Source organism: Strongylocentrotus purpuratus, unplaced genomic scaffold, assembly GCF_000002235.5.
Source record: "Strongylocentrotus purpuratus isolate Spur 01 unplaced genomic scaffold, Spur_5.0 spur5_scaffold_2, whole genome shotgun sequence".
Lineage (NCBI taxonomy): Eukaryota > Metazoa > Echinodermata > Echinoidea > Camarodonta > Strongylocentrotidae > Strongylocentrotus > Strongylocentrotus purpuratus.
The window spans coordinates 38,711,986-38,732,687 of NW_022145605.1; the positions used below are offsets into that span (position 1 = coordinate 38,711,986).

General features: G+C 37.4%; 1 protein-coding gene across 12 annotated transcripts in view; it reads left to right on the forward strand.

The window, feature by feature from the left end:
* Positions 1–20,702, forward strand: part of LOC105440969 (fibropellin-1-like) — an 89,853-nt gene that overhangs the window by 62,419 nt on the left and 6,732 nt on the right. For 5 of the 12 annotated variants that reach the window (XM_030992371.1, XM_030992376.1, XM_030992383.1 and 2 more), the window contains 18 exons: positions 568–681; positions 2,223–2,333; positions 4,285–4,401; positions 5,007–5,117; positions 5,849–5,956; positions 6,473–6,595; positions 7,573–7,689; positions 9,326–9,445; positions 9,925–10,041; positions 10,814–10,933; positions 11,582–11,689; positions 12,510–12,638; positions 13,638–13,751; positions 14,456–14,569; positions 15,277–15,384; positions 16,691–16,816; positions 18,746–18,853; positions 19,460–19,591. In XM_030992371.1, coding sequence (XP_030848231.1) covers positions 568–681; positions 2,223–2,333; positions 4,285–4,401; positions 5,007–5,117; positions 5,849–5,956; positions 6,473–6,595; positions 7,573–7,689; positions 9,326–9,445; positions 9,925–10,041; positions 10,814–10,933; positions 11,582–11,689; positions 12,510–12,638; positions 13,638–13,751; positions 14,456–14,569; positions 15,277–15,384; positions 16,691–16,816; positions 18,746–18,853; positions 19,460–19,591 — 2,097 coding nt within the window. The remainder of the gene's footprint in view (positions 1–567; positions 682–2,222; positions 2,334–4,284; positions 4,402–5,006; positions 5,118–5,848; positions 5,957–6,472; positions 6,596–7,572; positions 7,690–9,325; positions 9,446–9,924; positions 10,042–10,813; positions 10,934–11,581; positions 11,690–12,509; positions 12,639–13,637; positions 13,752–14,455; positions 14,570–15,276; positions 15,385–16,690; positions 16,817–18,745; positions 18,854–19,459; positions 19,592–20,702) is intronic. The other 7 variants (XM_030992372.1, XM_030992373.1, XM_030992374.1 and 4 more) reach the window with 7 other exon arrangements.

The window sequence follows — 20,702 nt, forward strand, 5'->3', positions numbered from 1 at the left end:
GCGTAGGTCCAAAGGGACATAGGACAAATGGGACATGAGCCCAAATCAGACATTGGAACATAATATAGGACCATTGCGGGTGCGTAGGACATGGGAGAACTAAATGGATTACTGAATTTGGGCAAAGGCTCATACACTTAGGATGCTGCTGATTTTCTCGCAAAAGTCCATTTTTGAGATGTAGATAAATTATAAACAAAATACAACTCCCCCTTCAGTGAAATTATTCCTTTATTTCCCCTTCCTCCCCCCCCCCCCCCCCCCCCTCTCTCTCTCTCTCTCTCTCTCTCTTTCTCTATTTACGTACTTAACTCTATCCCTCTATCTATATACATCTTTTCCTCTCTCTCTCTCTCCCATTCTTTTTTGAACATCTGTGTATGATTATGTGTTTGGGAAATAGGTGTAAACAGCAAAATTCAAACTGTTTCGCCTATTTGCCTGTCCTTTAGCACTTAGCATTGTGCTTCACAATCCAGTTTGAATTTTAGCCGACTCTTGTCATTGAAGATTAAAGATTAAAAAGAGCAGGATAATTTCATTCCATAAATAAATGTCGTTTTTCAGATCCCTGCACTTCCTCACCATGTCAGAATGATGGTACATGTTTGCCATCAGGAACTGGGTTTGTTTGCATGTGTCCTATCTCCCATACCGGTCGATTGTGTGACGTCCCAATCGGTATGTTTGTCTGTTGAACATCTTTCTGCATTGGCTCAATAATAGCTGATACTCTTTCAGTGTACTAGCCAGAATTGGGGGAACTTTCATCGATCCTCTTTCCTTTCTTAGCGTTTGTAACCTCATTTCATACCTTTGCATATTCTCCACTCTATTTATCTTTTGGAGGAACACACCGCCAATTTCCATCCTCCGTTCCCGGCCGTTCTTATATAACCGAAACGAAAAATATAAACTAAAAATGTGCAAAGCGCTTAGAGACGTCCGAGATGTATTAAGCGCTATATAAAAGCTGAATATTATTATTATTATTATTTTATATACTAGCGATGTTACCGGTTCCGAAAGAAAAAGAAAATCAAACAGAAATAAATAAATCAAATCAATCAAATCAAATCAAATCAAACTAATAGCATGATTCGGACGGATGTAGGACTTTCTACATCAATTCACATTACCTTTTTACACATTAAAACTCAGGAAGCAGATTTGGGGATTATTGAGACCTATCGTTTTCGTAGACGGGCAAATGAAACGTGCCCTTTGATTTGGGGCGCAGTCCCGATGACCGAAAATCTAAGAGAACGCGGATAAAGGTCTATTCAACTTAATTTTCGCTCTTGTAAAATTTCGGTCCCATGAACATTCCGTCTTTTTGGACGACCCGTCTAATCTGGATCTCATTCTATCTTTGTTATCTCTCTCTCTCTCTCTCAGCGTATTTGTTTAAAAACCTTTTATTTTCTGTACTATGATTTTGTCGTGTGTTTCTGTTTTAATTCATTGAGGTGGTGGACCTGACTCATTTTTCTTGTATCAAGATCGCCTTTTTTCGTTGTTTTCGAATTACTAGTTAACCAAGTGCCTACGGGAGTCGGATAGTTCCTGTCTGAATGTTTATGGGGAAAGGGAAACTTTAGAAGTCAAGGGGTTAAGGTGATGGATATGGTTGCTTGCTCTGGGATCACAGGTGCTTCGTTTTACACTCTCGGTACTTTGGTAACTTTCTGTGTGGAAGCATTCATTTTTGTTTTTTGTTTTTGTCGCTTGTTCGTTTGTTTGTAAAGGTTTCCTTGTCATGTTTGAGGTACAATTAAAATATTCTGGGTGGAATATTCCTGAATGTTGGTATAGAGGAAACTTTAAAGTTGCTTGTGAAATGTATTAAGAAGTATTTTGAGTCTCGTTATGATATGATGCTGTCGGTTTTATTTTTAAAATGCAGCTTAAAAAACAAAAAGGCTGTGCAATAATGGGAATTATCATATACTTATTCTCGAGATATCTCGATATTTGTCTCTCTGTGCTTGTTTTATTGATAAACTTCGTAAAATTCATTAAAAAAACGACTGCAACAATTCTACAGCTTTGCTCACAGCCAATGATTATCAATGATTTCATCAGAGGAGATTTTTCTTATTGATATCTAGTCTTATGAAAGCGGGATGCGGGCCGTGGTTATACTCTTGGATGACCATCTGCACATTTTCTTCATCACATGTTCTATATTATAATCTTCCCTTTGTTGTGTTATACCCTAGACTTTTGCCTCCAGGCAAATGCTTGTATAAACGGCGGAACTTGTGTCTCAGAATCGGAAGGTTTCAGGTGCATCTGTCCTTCGACACACGCTGGAGTCAACTGTCAAAATGGTATTCTGTCGCCTCCTCCGATTCATACTTACCATAACAATCAGTGGCGCAGCTAAAGGAGCTACTAGAGCCACCCCTCCCCCCCCCCCCCCATCGAGTGCTATTAATAATGAACAAGTTTGGAAAGAGAGAAAGGTGAACGGGACCCGCACCCACCCCTTAATCAGTAGACTTGTAGATTCGTATTTCATTCTCTTGTCACACCGCACAGTGGGCCAGGGAGGAACCAAAGTGCGCCAAAACTCATGTTTGGGGATTTATTTTTTATAAATCCAGAGGAAATGTTTGGATTTCCAGGGATTTTCGTTTAAATTTTATTACCAACATTTTCTCTGATGTCTAAGCTTTAAGTTGATACCAGATTTGGCTGCCCGATTCTGCCTGTTATTATGTTAGAGCCGTTTTCCTTGCAACATTGCCCCGAAAAATGTGTTTATTTTGGTCCGCGGTGTCAGAACAAGTGTCACGCGCCCCCTCGCGCCGTGATTTATGACCACGAATCCTTCATGATTCAGCAGCGGACCCCCAAAACCCACATTTTTCGGGGCAATGTGGCAAGGGAAATCGGCTCTAACATAACAACGGGCAAGATCGGGCAGCCAAATTTGGTATCAACTTAAAGCTTAGACATCAGAGAAAATGGTGGTATTAAAATTTAAGCGGTACACCGCGGAGATCTAAACATTTCTTCTGGATTTATAAAAAACATGGATAATTAGTCCATTTTTCAGTGAATTACCCTATAATATATCATGAAGATTGTGTTTCCATTAATTTTAACCCATTCATTCAACGAAATGAACTATCAGGAATATGTGAGAGCAATTTCATATCAATAACTTAAAAACTTCATGTTGAATTGAAAGATTTATAAAATAAGTCACTTTTGCACTAAAACTGTGAATATGTAGGATTTTGCTGTTTGAAGTAGTAAATTTATACCCTTATTGTGCATACCAGAATTAAATATTTCACTGAGGTATTCCTCTATGTATTACCTTTCAACTGGGCAAGAAAAAAATTGGAAAATAAAAATCACCCAAACTTAGTTTTGGCGCACTTTGGTTCCTCCCTGGCCCACTGTGCACCGGCGCCCCCGCCCCCCCCCCCCCCCCCCCCCAATCGTTGCAGTACCCCGCTATGCCACTGATGATAATGGCAATGATAATAATGACAATATTGCTGATGACAAGGAATCTGATGTTGTCAACAACTTTCAAACATATTTCTGTATAGAAACGCTTTCCAGTCTTGACTGGAGACTTTAAAAAGGAGAGTATGATAAGTGCATCTCTATTATACATATCCATTCCTTCCTTCCTCCCTCCCCCTCTCTCTCTCTATCTCTCTCTCTCTCTCTCTAATTCTATCTCTCTCTCTCTCTCTCTCTTCACAGTGTAATGGCTTCTTTTTCTTTTTCCTCTCTCTCTCTCTTGTAATGCACGTATGGACATGTTGTGATATTGTATGCAATCAAATTGATCATTACATTTCGAAAATTTGAGGCTAAATTTTCAACAAAGCTCTTCTACATGCAAAATACTAACATAATGAATCAACGATTTGGCAGAATTCCTTCACTCCCCGAAACATTCTGTTTTTGGCATTCCATTTTATACATTCTGGATTTTCTCTGAAAATATATGACTGTTTTCTTTTCACTCTAGTCTAAATCCAAATTACTATTTGTATGCATCTAAGTAAATTCCTTTGAAAAACATGTTTCCGATTTATTGACATTTACAAAACAATGCATGGGTAAAAAAAGTTTATAGTAATTGTAAAAGGTTGTTTTTAAATCTTAAGAGCAAGAGTTTCATTTATATTATTGATTTTATATACAGCATTCTTATTGTATGGCGTTAAAAGAGGGAAACCGCATTTGTCTGTCTATTTTTTTGTTTAAGTATTTGTTATTAAATGTTGATGATTGCTTTTTCACTTAATACAGTGAACCCATGTAGCTCAACCCCGTGTCAATCCGGCGGGCAGTGCAATGCAGCAGATGACTTCTCTTCCTTCACTTGCCAGTGTGTGTTACCTTACACTGGAACAACGTGCAACCAAAGTTTGTATATTGTTCAAAATATGAAGCAATGTTAGCACTACAAAGTAAAATAATGGCTTTGAAATAAATATATTTAAGCTGTTTTCGCCATCCGTATTTCACCACCTCTTTCGTTGATGTTGCTGATATCAGCCTTCTGTTAACTTTTGCGTTTTATTTACTCGCAGGGTGAGATAAAAAAGCTCAAAAATGTCTCATCTAAAACTAGTCTTCGTATCCTGTTGAAAAGTACCCATTTTTGTCATTTGTAGCTCATTATTAAATCTCGGAACAATGTCAGTGATAATTCTGTATGTCTTGTGAAAATGTTAGTATTAATATGGGCAGGTCCTAGTGGTAAAAAGAGTAGTAGTAGTAGTAGTAGTAATAGCAGCAGCAGCAATGATATTGGACACTATTTAGAAAAAGGCTGCATGTTCGATGATCTAATTTATAGATGCTCTTTTGATGCTCTTTCGATACTCTTTCGGTCTCATTTTAGTTCACTTTATCTGTGTGTTTTTTTTTTTTTTTTTTTACTCTTTATCGTTATTATTGAATTACTAAGCTAATTATAATTGTTTTTGAGGTTTATTCAATGTACAAACACTTTTCTACTTGTGCAGGTCCGTGTGACTCAAACCCCTGCCTCAATGGAGGTGCCTGTGGAATCACCGCTACAGGATACATGTGCAATTGCCCTCCAACGCACACTGGGGAACGATGTGGAGATATTGGTAACAAACAAAAAGGACAATTAAGGCCTATAGAATAGGACATAAAATAAACTTGCTGTGAAAAAATGCCTGCTGCGCTTCCTTGTTTAATACAGTATTGATGTTGCATTTTTTTTTTTTAAGCAAAGTACATAGAGTTGAAAAGCTATAAGGCTCTTTTGGCTACAAAGGAATTTTTGTGTGTGTTTGCTTCCTTAGAAAACATCAGATCCCCCCCCCCCGGATTTAGGGACACGGGAATTGATACTCTTAGTCCAACAAGCAATGCAGTAAAAAATATCTGATCGAAATTACTATCTTATATATAGCTTTCCAGCCAAATGTCCAAACAAACATTTTCAAAGTTTGATTAGTTCTTAGCTTTCGAATACAGTTTATTTGTGTGTTTTCTCTTGTACGCCTCCTCAATGCTTAATTCTGTCACTAATTTCAAAAGTTGATGACACGTCTTATATACCAGTCCGAGTCCGAGTCCGAGACCGAAAATTTACAGAAAAATAACAATCGAATTTTAATATGTCAGAAAATGACTCTAACAAAATCGGAAAGAGACTCAAAACTACTATTAAAAACACGATAACGATGATATTACAGTGACGTAAATCCAAAAGTAATATCACATCACCCCCAAACAATGGTCGATATTTGTCGGTTTGGAGACGCTTGGTCGGTTTAGCTGGTGTATAAGACTAAAGATGTCATCCATGTTTTATTCCTTTCTCGCGTCATAGCTCCATGTGGTCTAAGCCCATGTAAAAATAACGGTATTTGTACCAACGATGGTTCTACATTCAGCTGTTCGTGTCCGGATCCTTTCACGGGTTTAACCTGTGTAGAAAGTAAGTTCCCTATTAGAAAGTTTTTGTTTTGGTCGAACAAAAATGGGGGACACATAAAACCACAGTTTATAGCCGAATTTGATTAGAACCAAAGCCTTTATTTCTATAAATTTCGAATAACGTTCTATGTACATGAATGCAGCTCCTTCGTTGTTTCTTGGTCACTCAGCAAACATTTTCGCCTATGTCTTCCTTGTTCTCTAGAAAAGATATATCACATTCTGCATGGAGTATAATATTTGAATTAAATTACTGATCAGGAGAATAGCTATTTAAAAATGTGTAATATAATATCGTCTGTTTAGTGCATAAATGGGTGGAATGGTAAAAGAATGTGCTTCTTTCCTGTGATGTGATGTACTGTGAGTTTTACAGCATTTAACGTTTTTTCAAAATAATGTTATACATTTAACGTGTATTTGTTCGACAGCCCGGGATGTTTATTAACGTACATGTTGCACTAACAAAATCACGAACAAAAATCACTTAGAATGACTTTGCCCTCTGTTTTCCTAGCAAAACAAGATTGTAGAACCGCTACCGCTTGCCAAAACGATGGAAATTGTCTCATAAACCAAGGAACCGGTGTCTACCAGTGCGTGTGTCCTGTTAATGCTATGGGCGAGTTCTGTGAAATACGTACGTATTCAAGGATTTGGTAACAATCGGGCGTATATAGGGCTTCCAAATTAACACGACGATGCGAATGTGACATCGGTGTCTGGTGATATATGTCTGGCACGCGATCCTTTTTAACAAAATTTATCCTAGGATTCATTTTTACTTTGTATACTTTTTCGTTTAAACGTGATATGTTAGGGGATGCTATGTCTCTCAAATGACATTTTAATGCTTAATGTATAACCGTGTTTGTCAATGTCACACCTTTACGTATTCTGGATTTGGATGTGAATCGTATTTCATAATACATCTTTGTGTTTTTGTCGTATGTCGACTTGCAGCAGATTAACCGGCACTAAACGCTATTGTGACCTATTTTATCTGTAATATTAATCAATTTCCCTAGAAAAGAAAAATAATATATATGTACAGCATATAATCAAAATGTTTAATCGCCTTCTTCTACTTTATAAGTGCTTGCTGTAGTAATTAGTAATTTTAAAGAAATTGAACCATTTGCTTAAAGAAATAAAAATGGATTTTCAGTCAACTCAATCAACATGACGATTCACAACGTGAAAACGAAAAGAATCGCATACTTACTTTGCTGTAATCCTAAAATAATACGGCTGTAGGAAGCAATCAAATTTCGACGTTAACGGAGCATCTGTATTTTCTTAATCCAATAAGAATGTGATTTACGCAGAGTGTGTGCAGACAGATACTGGATTAAGTGGCTTGATTTTGACAGAATGGAAATGCAATTAGAGCTGCTATGCTGTTATACCCTAGTCATACCAACCTGACCGACACCAGCCCGACAGCGACCAAACGAACATTTGCATTACCCCCAAAATGACTGTGGTTTAATATTTGTAATATCTAAGATTTTAGTAAAGTGCTTCTACCTAGGATTTGTTTCTCTGTGCTTTAATATACAACACTTTAACTTGACATAATTGACTAACATTCGCTTCGCCCCCTCTTCTTTGTAGTAACACCAGACTGTACGAATAGTTTGCCTTGCCAGAATGGTGGAACTTGTGCCCTGGTGCTAACCTCGTACCAATGCCAGTGTACTCCTCTTTTTGAGGGGGACCAGTGTGGTTTAGGTAGATATTTCTGAATTTTACCTTAAACACAATCGCAAAGACCTTGAAGAAATCAACTCGACGGAAATTTCAGTACCCTTTTCTATATCCCATAGATATCATTTCTGAATATGAAAAAGTATTTATTGTATTGTTCACACATTTTACAAGGTGACGCTCAAAATTATTTATAATTATTTTTCGAGGTTGATTTTCGTAATGTATTTGCGATCGTGTTCATAATAGGTTTCCAAAACAAATGGACACTTTTTATATTAATGTAACGCTCCTATCAAACTAAAGTTGGCCCACAGAAAAGTTTAATATTATATTTGGAGAAGGTTGAAAAATCATTTCTTAAAGTTTATAATTAACAAATTTTGGAAATATTTGATTAGGTGTTGCTCTGGTTCCAAACTATTGTATGGAATGAAATCACACGTGAGATTCATTGATGGGTGTTTTGTGTGTGTTCTGAGTTCATTACTGATACACACAAACATCTGGAATTTCAGATAATGAAAACCTGATATTCTTTTATTCAAATAGTCAGTCCACATAAAATAAACATACTTCACTTTTACGACGTAGCAATTTTGGTTTGATATGAGTTGTTACTTTTGGAATGTTATCGTGCAAATGTTTTATTTATTTTTATACAAAGAACTGACTGCAGAGCACTTGAGCACTTGAAAGATGACTCAAATTGGTTGGCAAACTGAGGTGTAAAATCTGGCATTTAGGCTTTTACAAAATTAGTGCTAAGATGACATTTGATAGATTCGTGTAGTGGCTTAAATATAGCTTTGAAAATAATACAGCGTAGATCTATGTTAAAGACAGCGCATCTGAATATTGGAAAACTTGAAGACAGGTAGAGGTATTGTGGTCTAGTGGATAAGTCACCGGACTGTAGATCACAAGGTATGGGATACCAAATCCCAACCCGGCATTATGTCGCGTTGATGTAGTTTGCTCAGCATTGTGTGCGTCGGTAACAGGGGCCTGGCTAGAATGCTCCCCATGGAGTGGAGAATGTGCATTCATTGTGTGCGGGTAAACCTAAATCCGATGACCAGGCGATATTATATCTGTAAAGCGCTAAGAGACATCGCCGATGTATTTTGCGCTTTATAAACGCGGAATATAATAAGAAATTGAAATCTTCAGAAAACAATAATTATGGAGTGCATTACAACAGACAAGTATACAATCTATATTATTGTTTCTCGTACATTATAAATCTTTTTTGAAAGATCAGACGAATCAGGGTATCATGCGCTCCACAGAGAGATTGAGAGAGAGGGGGGAGAGAGAGAGAACGGGGAGATAAAGAGGGTGAAGGGGGAGAGGGGGAATGGGAGAGGGAAAGGAAGAGAGAGAGAGAGGGGTGGTGAGGGGGGAGTTAACATGAAAATATGATGCAACTCCTCTCCACACCCTCCCCTCACACTATGGTCCTGTTCTCTAGCATCTTATCCCATCCATGGAAGCTTTGGTGACACCTCACCCCCCCCCCCCCCATGATATCAGTGCCCCCTCATTAGCCGTAACCACGCTACCTATTTGACTTGATAATCATAATGTATTTTGTAGTGCGAGGTTCAGTAATATCATAATTGTAGATACTGGCTAACATAATTAACTCATTTTTCAGATATTACTGACTGTCGGTCACCAGATAACTCGTGTGTTAATGGTGGTACATGTATGTTGCAATCGGGCATCTATGCATGCGTTTGTCCGGAATTCTTCCAGCTACCTCGATGTATTGTAGGTAGGTATTATCGTTAATATTTGTTTGTTTTGGCATTTAATGAATCAGGATATGATTGAGCGGGTGGTCCATATGGGATGGCAATTATTTTATATTTACAAATACTTCAATAATTAGAACGTCAATACAATAATTAAAAAGCTCAATACTGGATGCCTTCGGAAGTTTAAGCTGTTCTTTATATAACAACCAACTCCTCCATTACGTTTCTCTCCTCTCGTTTTACCAACGAATCGATAAGCATTTATGCATACACCTTCATCATGATTTTTCCATCATGAATCCATCTACAAATGCATATTATAAATATTTGTTTAATCATTATAATAATTACAATTGTAATTATTACTGTTATTATTATTATGATCTTTATAATCATTATTATTATCATCATAATTCTTCTTATTATTATCATATTCATTATTATTCTCATTCAAACGTGTTCCTTCTTTTTATTTTCTATTTTCTCTATCATTTAGAGTTAACAGGATGTTTGCGCGATCCTTGCCAGAACGGAGGAACATGTGCGTTCAACCAAAACGGGGATCTTGTGTGTGAATGCCCTGGGGGGTACGCAGGCCCACAATGCGAAAGTGGTACGTGTTGGGTTCTCGAAAACATTGCTGGAAGGGGGCAGGGGCATCATATCCCTCCCCCTCCATATTACATATATAATACTGCAGTTTAAATGGTGTATGATAAGCTTTACTGTGCTCTACCATGACAGCTTATAACATTTCAAATATAACGTGTTTTTTCTAGCTCGGTCGGTACGCTTACTCGAATATCAATACACGTTTTCAACGTTTTAGAAACCCTGTATACATCAGTAGTGATAGGGGACAGATGCTATCAAGGGTATAAACTACTTTGCCCCACTCCCTAATGACAATTGCAAATTATGCAGTTTTTTCAGCATACTGCTTTGTTCTGCTCTCAGTACATAATACTTTGTATGAGTATATTATGTTAAATATATGTGAATCGCAAGACCATGTAACACGATGAATTTTCATTATCAAATGGACAATAAATATGAACCTTATGAACCTTATTAACATTTCCATATTCTAAAATTAATTTCGTTTGTGTTTGGGTGTTCCTATGCTCTGTTAAATAATGTAGCTAGATAGAAACAGTATATCTTCAGGATGGCAAAAAAAAAACCTTTCTTCCAGTAGTACTAAAAGCAAGTGGTGATAACTGTTTACTCTATTGCAAGAACAAAATCTCAGACCTGACGGTTATCAAGTAATATGTATGAAAAGTGAATCCCTCTCACTGCTTGAGAAATAAATATTGTTGAGATGTATTTCTCACGCATTCAACGATCACTATTTTGTTTGTTTCTTTTTCTTTTTTTAACAGCAATTACATGTGAAAGTTCGCCGTGTCAAAATGGTGGAACATGTTTTGAGAGTGGGTTCGGCGCAGGTTATATTTGTCAGTGTCCTACCAATTTTACAGGATTAGTCTGTGAGACTGAAAGTAAGTATAGCCAATGAGAACACCAACACCAAACTGGTCATGGAAAAGTTGTTGTTGTTTTTCCAACAATTAGCGACAGTTTTCAAACTGATTAATGATTTATGCTCTCCCTTGTCAAAAACAGTTTCCCCTCCCCTTCCATACTATGTACGCCCTTCTCATTCTATTTACATTTCCTACTGCTTCTAACTGTTATCGGTTAACTGAAAATGCACGCGGATTTTCCATTATCCTTGTCGCTGCCATTGTTAGCATTTTTCCTCAACCCCCTCCCCTCCCCCTCTATATTATTCATTCTAAATTGATTGTCGACGGTCGCAGCTTTTTAGGGTTGTCAGAAGTCGGCAACCGATCGTACTCCTAGTGTGACTTCGGCTTTAGGGAAGGGATCTTCATGTTCAAAATTCAAACTTTTTTCCAGATCAGCGACTTACCAATCACAAAAGATTACAAAAGGCACATCGGAATATAGTAATCTTCGCTGAGGGTTCCCCTAGCGTCCTCTTTTTTCCTTCTAAAATCGATAAATGAAAATATACATATTTGTACTATTCCCGTCAAAATCCGTTATTTGGGCATTCGATAAATTAAGTAAAACACCCAATCTCTTATTGATGATTAATTTTTTGTATTGTGATATTTTTATAGAATGCACGCCATCAACTTGTCAAAACGGTGGAACATGTATTGATGACACCACTGGGTTCAATTGTCAATGCCCTGCGGGATATAGTGGAGACAGATGCGATACTCCAGGTTAGCCTAATCAAATTATCTTCTGATGTCTGTATCTCAGTGGTAGTCCTTGTTGTTGTACGCACATGATTTACATCAAAGATAGTTTTATTCACTTTCTCACTGCGATAATTGAACAAGTACTTGTATTGACTTGTGGTAATACGGAGCGTATAGGCTACATACATCGATTATAGGTAAATATTATATTAAGGAGTGAACTGCATCGACCGTGACTATTACGTAACAAAGAAACTTGAGACTTAAGATTGTAGAGATATTCGTTAATGATTCCGTCTTTGGATTTGGCTTCTGAAAGCTTGTGCAGCACATGGTGTGTTTAAGGTATGCATGCCAGTTTAAACAGAGGGAGAAACCAAATTATTTTTCCAATTGTAATTTCCAGAGCTTTCAACTTTGGTCCCACAACCTGTACACATTTATTTTGATTCGTTTTATCCCACAGTCCAAGCTTGCAGTTCTTCACCATGTGAGAATGGTGGAACTTGTTCAGGTGATGCCAATGGGTAAACATGCCAATGCCCTGTAGGATATGATGGAGTGAACTGCGAAAACACATGTATTGTATTGAGTCTTAAAAGTAAACTGCATCGACCATGACTATTACGTGACAAAGGAAATTCAGAGACACATTGAAGTACTTTTCTATTACAACTCAAAATCAAAACTTAATAACCCTCTTATTATTTACCAAATCTGCATCAAAACTGATTCATGAAACTTACTTCTGACTCTTGTTGTAGTGTTTTTCGATTAAGATTGTAGAGATATTCGTCAATGATTCCGTGCACATCCTATTCATGCTTTGTGATTCTTTCAGACTCTGCAAGTCCCTGTGACAGTTCCCCCTGTGGTGGAAATGGAGCGACTTGTCTGGAGGATGGGAATAGTCAATCGTATATTTGTATTTGTCCTCCTGGTAGATCTCCGCCAAACTGTGATGGGCAGGGTGATTATTTTCTTTCTTAAAGGCACCGTTTAACAATGTCAAATCTGAGATGCATGGCCCTATGTAGTATCAGTGTCTGTGATATGGTGTAATATTGAAGTCCTTCAAAAATTGCGCTTCAAAATGATCATGAAGTGCCTCAAAAAGTAAAAAATCTTTGAGTGACCGGTACCATACTCATTTCCCCAAATAGACTGTATTATTACAAAAACCATTAGGAAAAGGACAAATGAAATTTCAATTTCCAATCGTAAATATCTTGATAATCAGACATGCGATCGGCTTGTAAAAGTCATGGGATTCCTGACCTAAAGGTTTATAATCATGATTGCAGCATGGGCTAAATCTAGGATTGTGTTTCAGAATCTGAGGCATTGTTACCGAGTCACTTTAAGAAGATCGTTGAGTTATTACGGAAGTTATTCAGAGGATTGTGAACTATTGGAATTTTTCATGGGGAAAAAACCCCACAGCATTTCACTTATTGTCAGTTTGGGGGATTTGTTTTTTGTTTTTTTTTACATTTCTATACACTATGTAGCTTTAATCTTTAGTAAACACGATCTGTAAGATTTCTTTCATTAATTGCACACATTTTCAGCTTGCAAATCTTCACCACATCAAAATGGTGGAAGTTTTTCAGATGATTAAAACGACCACACATGTAAATGTCCTGCAAGATATGCAGGAACAGACTGTGAAATCACGTATAATCCTGATATTTGTTAGCTTTTGGTCAAAGCATTCAAATATTGTTCAAAAGTATTATAAAACAATTGTGCTTGAATGTAATTTGCAGTGATTTCCTGATTGAAATAATTATCGTATTTGGCTTGAGCTTGTGATAGCGTGGGCAGCACATGGTGTATTTAAGGGATGCATGCCAGATCAAACAGAGGGAGAAACCAAATTGTTTTCCCATGGTAGCTTCAAAAGCTTTCAACTTTGGTCCCACAACCTAAACACATTTTCCTTTAATTATTGTTTTAAATCCCACAGTCCAAACTTGCAGTTCGTCACCATGTCAGAATGGTGGAACTTGTTCAGGTGATGCCAATGGCTACACGTGCCAATGCCCTGTAGGATATAATGGAGTGAACTGCCAAAACCCAGGTATTGTATTGAGTCTTAAGATATTTGAGAAATTCAAGTTTTAGTAATTTAATTCGCAAGTTTCGAACTGTTTTCTTTCATATCAGAAAATCCCGGATAGCATGTGAAATTAGTGCACAGACATGGGATTTCTTTCTCTTTCGCCATGTCCAAATGAATCCAATGAGGGGTTACTGACTTTCGTGCCACGACGGCACAGTGTTGATCCTCCCTCCCTACACTTCTTCATATATTGAGCATCTTCCGCTTTTTAACGATCTGTAAGATTTATTTTGAATAATTTCACACACTTCCAATTTGCGATTCGTCACCATGTCAGAATTATGGAAGTTGTTCAGATGATTCAAACAGCTACACATGTAAATGTCCTATAGGATAGGCAGGGACAGACTGTGAAATCACACATGATCCAGATTATAATTATTTTGTTTTTGCTTTTGCTCAAAGCATTTAAAGACTGTTCAAAAGCATTATAAACCAATCGTGCTTGAAACTAATTTGCAGTGATTTCCTGATTGAAATAATTATCGTATTTGGCTTGAGCTTGTGATAGCGTGGGCAGCACATGGTGTATTTAAGGGATGCATGCCAGATCAAACAGAGGGAGAAACCAAATTGTTTTCCCATGGTAGCTTCAAAAGCTTTCAACTTTGGTCCCACAACCTAAACACATTTTCCTTTAATTATTGTTTTAAATCCCACAGTCCAAACTTGCAGTTCGTCACCATGTCAGAATGGTGGAACTTGTTCAGGTGATGCCAATGGCTACACGTGCCAATGCCCTGTAGGATATAATGGAGTGAACTGCCAAAACCCAGGTATTGTATTGAGTCTTAAGATATTTGAGAAATTCAAGTTTTAGTAATTTAATTCGCAAGTTTCGAACTGTTTTCTTTCATATCAGAAAATCCCGGATAGCATGTGAAATTAGTGCACAGACATGGGATTTCTTTCTCTTTCGCCATGTCCAAATGAATCCAATGAGGGGTTACTGACTTTCGTGCCACGACGGCACAGTGTTGATCCTCCCTCCCTACACTTCTTCATATATTGAGCATCTTCCGCTTTTTAACGATCTGTAAGATTTATTTTGAATAATTTCACACACTTCCAATTTGCGATTCGTCACCATGTCAGAATTATGGAAGTTGTTCAGATGATTCAAACAGCTACACATGTAAATGTCCTATAGGATAGGCAGGGACAGACTGTGAAATCACACATGATCCAGATTATAATTATTTTGTTGTTGCTTTTGCTCAAAGCATTTAAAGACTGTTCAAAAGCATTATAAACCAATCGTGCTTGAAACTAATTTGCAGTGATATCCTGGTTGAAATAATTATCGTTTTTGGATTTGTCTTCTGAGAGTTGGTGCAGTAAATGGTGTATTTAGGGGATGTATGCCAGTTTAAACAGAGGGAGAAACCAAATTGTTTTTCCAATTGTAATTTCCAGAGCTTTCAACTTTGGTCCCACAACCTGTACACATTTCTTTTGATTTGTTTATTTCACACACTTCCAGCTTGCGATTCGTCCCCATGTCAGAATGATGGAACCTGTTCAGGTGATGCCAATGGATACACATGTCAATGCCCTGTAGGATTTGATGGAGTGAACTGCGAAAACACAGGTATTGTATTGAGTCTTAAGATATTTGAGAAAATTCAAGTTTTAGTAATTTTATTCGCAAGTCTCGAACTGTTTTCTCTCACGCCAGAGAATCTTAAATAGCAAGTGAAATGAGTGCACATAGGTTTCTTTTCCTCGCTTGTCCAAATGAATCATCATATATCAAAGTCAGCATTTACCCTCTTACGAGGGGTTACTAACTTTCCTGCCATGACGACACTCCCTCCCTACACTTCTTCTTATATTGAGCATCTTCCGCTTGTACGCAATCTCTATGATTTCTTTTGAATAATTTCACACACTTCCAACTTGCGATTCGAGTATCGAGCTATTCTTTATCACGTCAGAAAATCCCGAATAGCAGGTGAAGTGAGTGCCACAGGCACAGGTTTCTTTTTCTTTTGAAATGTCCAAATGTAGTGGGTACTTTTTCTTTTGAAAATGATATTGTTCTTCCTTAAACGTAAGCGCAGTTTTTAGCATCTGTACTTTTTTTTATTACAAGGAATAATTAGATAAAGCAAAAGAGAAATCTTGGTCAGTTTAAAGTCAAATGTAAGGTGCGCAGAAGTAGCCCCCCCCCCCCGTCCCATCATATCTCAAGTTGATTCCCCTCTAGTTCGAAGACGCAGTTCTTCGCCCTGTGAAAATGGTGGTACGTGTATGAAGCCGATGATCATACATGCCAGTGTCAATCTTGTTGTAAGTTATGCTGAGCCATTTTATTGTAATAGAGAGTAGATTTTGCCTTAAACCGGACTTGACTTTGTTCCTACGTGTCATGAAGGGTGAGTGTCACGGTGGTCATCATGTAGATGCTGTTATTTTTCAACAAGTATAATATATTGATAGCATCAGAATGTTAATAACAAAAGTAATAGAAATAAACAGGACGAAGTTAAGTTTGGTCCTTAACTAAGAACTATATTCATCTTGAAGTCTAACAGTAACTGAGTTATTTCGTCAGTTGATAAAATGTTTCACAAGAAAAAATGTCTCACTAAAAACAAAATCAAATCAACATCAAATATTGCTGTCATGTCTCACTTCTGACTTCTGGTCGGACATAAATCGATTTGTTAAATTTGATTTCTGTCATTGTTTGATTACGAAACCTTCGGTCAAAAAAAAAAAATCTTATTTTCTCCCCAGACGGTCTATATGTGTAGTGAGTTTAAAAGGTCCAATAAAAGTTAAGGAAAATGATAGCATCAATATAAATGAGCTTCTGAAATTAGACATACCCGGGTATCAATTCAAAATGACTTAACAATTGAGAACATTTTTTTCCCAACTCTGTACTGTAGTATTACCATGCGAATCTAGTCCTTGTCTTAATGGAGCGACTTGCCATAACTTAGCAGACGTGTTGAAGGACCTCCCATACTCGTGTATGTGTGCTCCTGGATTCAATGGTCCTAGTTGTGAGAATGGTTAGTTGCAAGGTTTTGGGTTGAAGTTCTGGAATATTAACACTCTCAGCTATTTCGCTCTTAACTAACAAAGATATACCCGTCGTGTGTAGTCTTGCATGAGAACATTGGCACGTCATTGAAATTATTCAATTTGATGTATTTAACTCATGTTGAGTCGTGTGATTGTAATAGAGAGACGTTTAAAGAGAATTACATTCTTGCAAGCGTGTCTATATGTCGATGTATGTGGTAAAGGCTACTTCGTAAAAGTCACAATTTAGTTAGTTAATTCACAATCCTCGAGATGTAATCTTTCACGTCGAATCCCAGACAACATGTGCAATGAATAAGTGCACAGATATGATCTTTGGTGAAAATGTTAGCACGCTTAATCTTTAGGGTGTATAATGTAAAGCATGGTCTTTAATATCAGATCAAGGATTTGAGGAATGTGATAGAAAATATTTGCCAGTTGCGAGTCAAAAATGTCAAAAAAATGTTTGTTGCACAGACGTAGAACCCCATCATTTATAAAAGTTTTATTCCCCTCTAGTTTTAAATTGCAGTTCTTCACCCTGCCAAAATGGTGGTACGTGTATGGAGGGAGCCAATGGTTATACATGCCAGTGCCCATCCATGTATACAGGAACAAACTGTGAAGGTACTTTGAATAATTTCAAAGTTTTTGTTGTAAGTTATGCTGAGCCATTTTATTGTAATATAGAGCAGATTTTGCCTTAAACCGGAGTTGATTTTGTTCGTACGTGCCATGAAGATGGAGTGCCATGGTGGTAATCTTGTTAATGCTTTATTCTCGTCAATTATGATACATTGTAAGCATCAGAATGTTGGTAACAAAAGTAAATGAAAATACACAGGACAAAGTTAAGTTTAGTCAAAAACTAAGAACTATATTCATCTTGAAGTCTAACAGTAACTGAGTTATTTCGTAAGTTAACAGAATGTTTCCTTGGAAATAAATTCTCATTATTGTTTTCTTAAGCACAGATAGAGGAAAAACAAAATCAAATCGACATTAAATATTGCTGTCTTGTCTCATTTCTGGATGGACGTAAATCGATTTGATGAATTCGTTTTCTGTCATTGTTTGAATACAAAAGTCTGGTAAAAAAAATATATATATTTTTTCTCCTCCAGACGGTCCATAATGTATAGAGAGTTTAAAAGGTCCAATAAAAGTTCAGGAAAATGGTAGCGTCAATATAAATGAGCTCTGAAATTAGACCTACCCGGGTATTAATTCGAAGCATCTTTAACAATTAAGAACATTTTCTCCCCACTGTGCACTGTAGTATTACCATGCGAGTCGAGTAGTCCTTGTCGTAATGGAGCGACCTGCCAAAACATCGAAGACGTGTTGAACAACCTCCCATACACTTGTATGTGTGCTCCTGGATTCGATGGTCCTAGTTGTGAGAATGGTTAGTTGCAAGGTTTGGGCTGCAATTTCTGGAATATTAACGGTCTCAGCTATTTCGCTCTTAACTAACAAAGATATACCCGTCGTGTGTAGTCTTGTATGAGAACATTAGCACGTCATTAAATTTATTCAATTTGATGTATTTAACTGTTTATAGAGAGACGTTTAAAGAGATTTACATTCTTGCAAGCGTGTCTATGTGTCGATGTATGTGGTAAAGGCTACTTCGTAAAAGTCACAATTTAGATAGTTCATTCACAAGCCTCGAGATGTAATCTTTCACGTCGAATCCCAGACAGCATTTGCAATGAATAAGTGCACAGACACGAACTTTGTGAAATTGGTAGCACGCTTAATCTTTAGGGTGTATAATGAATAGCATGGTCTTTAATATCAGATCAAGGATTGAAGGAATGTGATAGAAAATATTTGCCAGTTGCAAGTCAAAAATGTTTGATGCACAGACGTAGAACCCCATCATTTATAAAAGTTTTATTCCCCTCTAGTTCTAAATTGCAGTTCTTCACCCTGCCAAAATGGTGGTATGTGTATGGAGGAAGCCAATGGTTATACATGCCAGTGCCCATCCATGTATACAGGAACAAACTGTGAAGGTACACTAAATAATTTCACAGTTCTTGTTGTAAGTTTATGCTGAGCCATTTTATTGCAATAGAGAGCAGATTTTGCCTTAAACCGGAGTTAATTTTGATCGTACGTGCCATGGTGGTCATCTTCTTAATGCTTTATTTTCGTCAATTATGATACATTGTAAGCATCAGAATGTTGATAACAAAAGTAAATGGAAATAGACAGGACGAAGTTAAATTTAGTCAAAAACTAAGAATTATATTCATCTTGAGTTATTTCTTCAGTTGACAGAATATTTCCTCGGAAATAAGTTCTCACTATTGTTTTCATAAGCACAGATAGAGGAAAAACAAAATCAAATCAACATTAAATATTGCTGTCTTGTCCCACTTCTGGTTGGACGTAAATCGATTTGGTGAATTCGTTTTCTGTCATTGTTTGATTACAAAAGTTTGGTTTACAAAAATACAATCTTATTTTTCTCCCCGGATGGTTCATATGTGAAGTGAGTTTAAAGGTCCAATAAAAGTTCTGGAAAATGATATAAATGAGCTCTGAAATTAGACATACCCGGGTATTAATTCGAAGCGTCTTTAACAATTAAGAACATTTTTCCCCACTCTGTACAGTAGTGTTACCATGCGAGTCGAGTAGTCCTTGTCTGAATGGAGCGACCTGCCAAAACATCGAAGATGTAATGAACAATCTCCCATACACTTGTATGTGTGCTCCCGGATTCGATGGTCCTATTTGTGACAATGGTTAGTTGCAAGGTTTGGGCTGGAATTTCTGGAATATTAATGGACTATTAATGGCTGTATAACACTAAACCTCTCGTGTAGTCTTGCGTGAGAATATTAACATATTATGGCGGATTTTATTAACCAACTTAATTCAAAGAATGAGATGACATTTACCAAGAGTCAACAATCACAGTTCGGGATGGTGACGGTGGCAGCTGTACTGGTGACGATGGCGGCTGTGGGGGTATTGGTATTGTTAGTGTTAATTGTAGTGTAGGTAGTAGTTGTGCATTCGGTGGTGGTGGTGGTGGTATTTGCGGTGACAGTAGAGGTTTTAATTTTCTGCTCATGTTGGCCGTTTACAATGGCTCAAGCAATACTCAAGTTTCCCTTGTTATTGAAGGCCTACAATGAATGGTAGTTCTGTTATTGCATAAATATGGAACTTCCAGCATGTTCGTCTTGAAGTTCTTTTTCTCTAAAGGTGATTCATTGCAGGGACCTCAGTATGGTTAGGCCTCTGTAGGTGTTGTGGTGTGGTGGTTGTGGTGCTGGTATTCGGGTGGTGGTAATTTTTCATCTTGTCTTTTCATTCGGAAAATATAACAGTTTGTTTTATATTGCTTTTATATTAATAACAATAATGAAAAGTAAAGGAGAAGAGACGAAAAAAAAGAAGAATATGAAGACGAAGAAGGCGGAGCAGCTGATGGAAGAAAAGAGTGTTTGGTGTATTGAGCTTATGTCTGTCATGCTTGACAGTCGTGACACCGCACCAGGCGCGTACGCAGGATTTTTTCAAGGGGAGGGGGGGGGGTTAACATTTTTAAATCGAGCCGAAAATTTCGCAACGACTCAGCCGGCCGCTGAATAAGCGGGGGGGGGGGGTCTCGAAATTTGAAAAATTGACATTTTGCTCCGTTGGGGGGGGGGGGTAAGGTCACATTTTTTATTTTTTATTTTTATTATTTTTTATTATTTAAAAACAACAAAAAAATACCAAAGGGAGGTTAAACCCCCCCAACCCCCCAACCCCCCCCCCCCCCCCCCCCCCCCCCTCTGCGTACGCGCCTGCACCGCACTATAATTGCCCCAAGAGTAAGCATGACTACTTTTTAAGGAAATCAAC